General features: G+C 46.1%; 1 protein-coding gene across 1 annotated transcript in view; it reads right to left on the bottom strand.

Moving 5' to 3' along the window:
* Positions 1 to 2,165, bottom strand: part of HSPA4 (heat shock protein family A (Hsp70) member 4) — a 47,946-nt gene extending 45,781 nt beyond the window's left edge. The window contains exon 1 of the mRNA XM_088444121.1: positions 1,921 to 2,165. Within this exon, the coding sequence (XP_088300247.1) occupies positions 1,921 to 2,027 (107 nt within the window). The 5' untranslated portion in view covers positions 2,028 to 2,165. The remainder of the gene's footprint in view (positions 1 to 1,920) is intronic.
* Between the last annotated feature and the right edge of the window lie 5,795 nt (positions 2,166 to 7,960).

Raw genomic sequence — 7,960 nt, forward strand, 5'->3', positions numbered from 1 at the left:
TCCACTCTCTGGAACGGACAGCCTCCAAACGACCGCAGCTTCCCCAACATTGCAACCGAACCTACAGCTGCATCACAGCACATGTATTGCAGCTCCAGTGCATATGCAGTTCACCCACCATTGGAGTTGTAGGAAAACCATTGGGTCTGAGCTTAACTATACAAAACTGTTTTCTCAGGAAGGCCAGTGAAACTGCATCGGAAGACGCAGACACTGGCATCATGCCTAGAAAATGGGGCTATCACGCCTCCACTCTCTGGAACGGACAGCCTCCAAACGACCGCAGCTTCCCCAACATTGCAACCGAACCTACAGCTGCATCACAGCACATGTATTGCGGCTCCAGTGCATATGCAGTTCACCCACCATTGGAGTTGTAGGAAAACCATTGGGTCTGAGCTTAACTATACAAAACTGTTTTCTCTACCTGTACTTGTAGAACAGTTAAAAGTGGAGTAGCTGACTTGACTAATGTGGATGCAGCACATACCCCAAGTGCCACATCCATCACTGCTGAATACTAGTCTTATATAAGGCACACATGAGTAACATTTGTAAGCAAGAAGCTGCCCCATTGGGTGCTTTCCATGCATCGCTGGTACATTTTGTCTGACCTGCATTAACAGATTGGCAAATGGATCTCACCTGGCATTGCAGGTAAAGGAAGTACCAAAAATACAAACAAGTGACCGCTGGATGAAACCTACACAATACAACAGTATGGACATTAACACTTATGTACACTGTTGGCACTTCTTACGTAGGGCACAATTAAATGCAATGTGCAATTCCAGAATGGCACAGCATGCCTGCATCGCAAGTTTCTGACTTTGCAAAGTCAGCACTACCATAACTGCCTGATGTGTGCAGCCGGGCATCATGGCATATATAAATTTAAATTACTCTAGCTAAAGGCCAGTTAAGCTGCATTCACCAATGGAGTTCAGACCTATAGCACGGTTCAAAATGAAAAAACACCATTATGTTATTCTATCATTCTCAATTATACAGCTCAAAATTGAACGGTCTATTTTATAAAAAATAAAGCAAAACAAATCTAATTATTTGACTTGGAATCCTGTCCAGAATAAGCATTCCTCAGACAGAGACCTGCAGGATAGTGCGGGCACAGTGCCAGTGAGCAATTAATGAGGACACGCACATCGGGGAGACCTTCCGGAGAATTTTACACATTTAGGGGAGTTATTTTTAAAATACTACAGTACGTCTGAGGTTCTGATTTACAGGGCTCATTCTCAGGAAAGATGTGCCGATTCCTAAATACAAGAATGAATAGGTAACCTACAGACACTGCAGTCATATCCCCCTGCCCTAGTTAGTGACTGACATGCAGCCTGTAGGCACTGCCAGGATATACATGGCCTAAGCTGCACCTGGGGAATGGGAAAAGAAACATAATCATGGCATTCATATTATAGACTGCTGAGGGGAAATCTAGGACAGAGAATTAGAATAATGAGACATATTCTATACATGCAGACCCTCCAACATGACCCCTTCCATCAGATACAGAATGCTCTGCTCCAGGCCTTCCCACCTCATGTATGATTGTAGCCACCTCCGTTGAACTAGTTTATTGATAAGAAAGGTGTTTCCACACAAGTGACTGCCATCATAGATGAATACAGAAGCCCAGGAGCAGCGCATTGTGCATGTGATGGAGGGCCTATAGATGGCGGTATCCATGAATAGCCCGAAGGAGAGCACAGCCCTATTACACACTCCGGGCACACTGCTGCAGCCTCCGGGCGCCATGCACAGAGCCCTCCCCTTGCCGGGAGCCGCATGCCGGCCGGCCGTGGCCTGTGTCAGGACCGATGGTGGCGGATGAGGGACATGTGCATCAGCAGCGCGGGGGCCACCAACAGACAACATGGCGGCGCCGGGTATAACACTCACGGGGTGCTGCGATCGCTATACTCATTCGCCACAGTCTCGATCCCTCCGGCTCTGGCCACCGCGACGTAGCAGCTCTGGAAGCCCAGATCAATCCCCACCACCGACATGACCGCAGCGTGAGACAGCTGGCAGCACTGGGGTCCGGAGAGCGGCCGCACTACGCTTCTCCGTGCCTGCTACTGGGAGATGAATGGGGCCGGGGAAGATCTCGAAAGATCTCGCTGTCAAAGGAGGAGTAAAGGGAAGAAACAACGCCGGCAAATATCGCGATAGACCGTACGTCCAGCCTCGGCCTAAGCCAGCCAATCCGCTCCTCTCTGCGCCTTTGTGGGACCAATGAGCGGCCCACGCGGTCGTGACGTCAGTAGACGGAGCGGGAGGTGCTTGGTGACTAAGCTCCCTCCCTGTGCCCCGCTCTCGTTGTGAGGGGGGGGAGAGAACGAGGAGTTCTGCGTCATACGCACGTTGCTGCAGTTGCTACGGAGACTGCAGGGAGTAGGCGGTGCCCCGCCCCCCAGACAGTAGCTGTGCTGCAGATGATGAGGACGTGCATTCATAATGAGCTATTTGCATACAGGATATATGTAAATGAGGAGTGGAAGCAATGGTTGCTTCAGTGTCCCAGTGTTACCTGCTGCTAATGCTGTTACATTATTGTCTGTGTGTCCCTGGTGCCTGTTATATAGGGGTACATGCAGTGCTGCAGCGTTATTATTATTCCACATTATTGTCTGTGTGTCCCTGGTGCCTGTTATTTAGGGGTACATGCAGTGCTGCAGCGTTGTTATTATTCCTCATAGCAGGGTGGGTAGCTGGCTGCACATTAGACTGCAGCACCTCTTGTTGGCACAGGAGCTGGTATAAGATGTCGGACACTGGAGATGCCATACAGTACCATGTGACACTATCAGCAGCAATACAGAAAGCCCAATGCGTTCTTGAGTTGATTTCCATAGAATCATAATGGATGATATCCTTTAATTAAATATATAATAATGAAATAAAGGTGCTGACTAGATTTATCAGATGTCCTTTACGTCTTACAACACACAGTTGTTCCTGTGGCACCTGTTATGTAAAGGATATGCACATATTTTGTGGACTAGCATGATTTACATAGATCATGGTTGTTTTTTCTTAGTATTGACCTGATTCATTAACCTTTTCAAGACTGGATGGTTTTCATACCCCTACTTACCACGCATTTATTAGGATATCCGGGTTGGTATGAAATTCCGGCGACACTGGAAGCCCGAAATACGAGAATTCCGACAGGGCAGGTAAGTATACTAACCCTACCCTTCTCTCCTCCCCCTAACCCTCCCTTAGGGGTGACTAACCATAAAACTCCCGGGGTGGTGCCTAACCCTAAGTCCTCCCAGAGGTTCCAAAACCTAACCCCCCCCCCTTCCTAAGGTTAGGGGGATACCTAACCTCCCCCCGGTGGTGCCTAACCCCACCTTTCCCTAGCCTAACCCTTCCCGGGGTGGGGTGCCTCACCCTAAGTCCCCCCGGGGGTGCCTAAACCCCCCTCCCCTGCGGCTATTTAGCGAACAAACTATTTTCGTCCGCACTGACTGGTTCGCGCATGCGTATTACGATCCGTACGCATGCGCAGTTGGGCAAACATCGCTCAGAGCGAACGAGCGGCCGCTTACAAGCGGCTCTGAATCAGGCCCTCAGCACGGATTGCAATTGCAACTACGTACGCAGATCTAGCGTTGTTAGCCATTGCGCATGTGAATGCATTGCACTGCGTGGTGATCGCACTGCGATTACGCATGCAGACATGTATCCATCGCAGAGTGAGTGACAGGCCGTATGCATTTGGGGGTGGTGACGGAGAAGTGGTTGCAGAAACACAGGCGTGCCTATCTGTTTGAACACCATTGCACGGACGTGCATAATTAACCACTGCGATTGCATACTCAGCTTGAGAGCCTTCTGCGTGCAACGAGACTTGCAATTTCTGCGACGGGTCAGAGCTGTTGTAATTATGTGTGACGGCCGATGTGCTTCGATGTTACTGATGTATACGCAGGACAGAGAGGTATTACAGATGTGAGTAAGCAGTAGTAGGCATACTCTATGCTGGCTGAGCTGCAGCGGGCTTTAGTATATTTTCGTAGCTGCATTGTGTGTGATTACGCAGCAGCGAGCCGTGCTGAATTAGTCCCTATGTCTTAATTTTATTTTAGCAAATGTCACTGTGTTATCTTTATATTTTTGTACAATGACAGAAGCTTAGACATCACTCATTGCCCATCACCATAATTATGGCTGTTCAGACCTCTGTGGTATCAGTGGTCCTAGTAGCCACATATTATGTGTCTCTCAGGGCAAAACCCCCAGTTAGGGATAATTGGGAGTAGGATCCATATATTCATGTCTAATAATGGTACCAGGCAAATTACTCATTCCTTCCCTAATTTAGGGAAAGCCATTTCTTATTCTCCCAAATGTACAGTACTACTTTGGATGCTATGAAATAGTTATGTAACAACAGAGAATGCAATGGTCAGACCATCAACTCCAATGGAAAAGGAACCAAAGCTGACATCTAATATGCAGCTACCTTCTTACCTGTACTAGGTGTAATTTCAAGCACCTCTGCTGTCCTAAGCTCCATCATGTACACTTGGGTCCCTAGCCCCTATCTTGAAGGATGCCTGGTTGATCAGTGAATACTTTACTGCCAATTCATGTAGACTTCTAGGCTTGTTCTGTGCAATGAGTGTTTCTCTGGTCACAGAGATGCTCAAAATGCAATGAGGCTCTCTACCATCAAAGATAAGCTCATAGTGCTGCATGGTCCCACGCAAGCAGAACACTCTCTGATAAGTTGAGGTGAGCTCTCTGTGCAATTGTTGTAAAGCTTTTCTGTACAATGGGGGATAGTGCAATTAGGATTACATTTCTGCAATGAAGCTACTACTATTGGTTAGTATAGGGCGAGTGTATAGGCAGGTAAAGTTTATTAGAACATTTTAAGTGCACCAGGAAATATCAAACAACAGTACATCATAGCCAAAGTATAAAATATAGAGTGCAAACTATACAATCAAGTACATCGATAGAGAATAAGATACCTAAAAAAGTATAAGACATAAGAAGAACCATGGCATAATAATCAGATCAATAGAAAAAACATAATGCACATCTGGAAAGATATAATAGTAAATATCATTATTAAAGAGAAAAACAGAAAAAGAAAACAGAGAGAAAGACCATCCAAGGGAATGAGGGGAGGGGCCGGGATCTAGGACATAGGAAACTGAAGGCAAGTAGCGTAACAGAGAATAGGACTTAAGTGTTTTATACTTTATGGATTTGCAGAATTTCAACCAGCTAAACCAAATCGTGGAGTAGGTATAATATTTATCAGGGGATGACATAATAATATCATCCATGAACCTATACATTTCAATTATTTGAAACCAGTCAACAAGGGTTGGGGGTGAGCTAGATTTCCAGTGCACAGGAATAACAGCTGCACTATTAAAATACTTTAATAGTGATCTTTTTAATACACAGATAACGATGAATTATGTAAGTTTAGAAGCCAGCATTCTGGTACATCTGGACCCAATGTCTCACGTGATACTGAATTCACCTCGTCCCAAAAAACCTTCAAAACAGGACAGGACCACTATATTTGGAGGGGAGTTCGCAAATCCGCCCCACACCTCCAGCAACAGGCCGACACCCCACGGTACATTTTGGACAAAGTGGATGGACATCAGTACCATCGGGAAACAACCTTAAGATGAGTCTCAAGGGTAAGAATATTGGGGTAACTACTCCAACACTTCTCAAACATAGACTTTTACTGAGGAAGACGGGAATCTACTTTTTACCTTAATCCCAGTGCCAAGACCAATGATGCCTTGTAAAACCACTTTATGAAATACATATAACAATCTTGGAAACCCATCTTAGCTGCTACCTACAGCTGAATGTTCCTTAAATTTTTTTTTAGAGTTTACTTGTTGACACTGATGTCCAGTGGTGGATTTTGCCTAGGGGCTGTAGCCCCCCAGTAATATCCAACACCTCAGTGAGCCAGTTGCAGTACATGACTGCACTAGCTACACTGTTACTGGCAATGACTTCCCATTGGAAATGCTACCTGCCAGTTACATAAACAGGCAGTCTCGGGGAGGTGTCTCCTCCCTCTGGGACTGCCAGTCAGGGCTGCTTTTAGCAGAGAGCGGCTTCCAGTAGGAAGCCACTCTTCTGCCTTTTGGCCAGACCCAACCGGCTCCTAGGGGCTGCAGATGATGCAGCCGATTGGAAGCCTGTGATATGCGCATGCGCGGGTCCCGGGGACCGTCAGATCGATTGCGCAGGCTCCGCCCGGGACCCGGCGAGTGATGTTTCTTCCATATTCTCTCCTTCTCGGCAGCGGCAGCCCCTCTCATCTAAGAGAGTAGGAGCCACCACTGCTGATGTCAGTTACGATTTAAGTGCATAACAATGCAAACATATCTCCTAAATTATGAGGTTTGTTTTAACCAATACTCACTGATTTACTTCAGAGGACCAAGTCAGAGGTGTGTGGGCACAAGGATGCAATTTAACTCAAAACAAGCCCTTGGACAGCCCACTTTCCCAGGTCTACTCTCTTTTAAATAATTTTGTTGATATGCAATAAGTAGTGTTAAGGTGCCCATACACGGTGCTATTTGTATACAATGCGATCTCGTACGGCAGGCCTAAACTACGATTTTGTGGCTGATGAGGCGTTTGCTCTCCATGAACACTTGCTGAAGCCATATGCACAAAGGGGCCTGATGAAAGAAAAGCGCATCTTCAATTACCGTCTATCCAGGGCACGGAGGATAGTGGAAAATACCTTTGGCATTCTATGCAACCGATTCAGAATTTTCCAAACGGCTAGAAATCTTCGTGTGGACAAAATAGATTCAGTCGTCTTGGCCTGCTGTGTCCGCCACAATTTCCTCATCCATACAACAGATCAGTAGATACAGCTATGGCAGACGACCCGGACCATCTACAGGAGACATTGCAAATGCCCTCTGTGGTCCCTTCAGCAGTTGTGGAGTCAACAGGGACTGCATGGGCTAAAGTGGTCAGGGAGCAATACCTGGCCTACTTTAATGGAGTGGAGGCAGAACCATGGCTGGAGGACAGTATCCGCTAGTGTGATATGAACAATTATCACAGGACGGTTGTTCTGTTTCAGCGGAGTCCTCTTGCTGCTCCTCAGCGACACTCTCGACCATGAGCGCTTGTGAAGCTCTCTGTGGCTCCTGCTCGTGCAGGAACTTGAGGTCAAAGTACCACAAGGTACTGGTGTATAACTCATCTGCCCCCACTCCTGCTGTTTTGTATTTGTCGTACACCGTACGTAAATTCTGTATTTTAGCTTTCAGCCACTTCGGGGAAGCCTCGTCGTGGGATGGCTTGCTGAAAGATACAAGCTCTTCAATTGCAGCAGCAATTTATATTGTATTTATTGCTGTAGTCGGGCAGCTTTATGCGCCACAGACATTCTTGGGTGCGATAGCGCTCAAGAAAACCGGTGACAAATTGGCGCTCTCTTGCACTGGTCATTTCTGTGGGAAAACAGAAAAATAAATGTTTTTAAAATGTGAACGTTTTAATGTTTTGACAGTTGAATTATTTAAATTACTTGATATGTTTTTAATGTGTTCTTTTTAAATTTTAAAGTTTGAATGTTTTACCAGTTGAATTATTTTAATTAGTTAATATGTCTTTAATGTTTTATAAATACATTTTTAAACCTGTGTGAGTTTATTTTCATAGTACATTTCTTTGATTTTAAACAATTGGGTCACAATTTACAGTGTGCTACACTGTCATAACATTGGCTGGGGCAGTGGGTACATTGTGGGTGCGGTGGATATTAACCATTGATGGGCTAGTACGCTGGTGGCATAGGGTACATTGGGGGTGCAGTGGTTAATAAGCATTGGGAGTGCAGGGGTTAATATGCATTGGTGAGGTAGTGGTAAATACACATTGGTGGGGCAGTGGTTAATATACATTGGGGGTG

This window comes from Taudactylus pleione, unplaced genomic scaffold, assembly GCF_031769625.1.
Source record: "Taudactylus pleione unplaced genomic scaffold, aTauple2 ptg000349l, whole genome shotgun sequence".
NCBI lineage: Eukaryota > Metazoa > Chordata > Amphibia > Anura > Myobatrachidae > Taudactylus > Taudactylus pleione.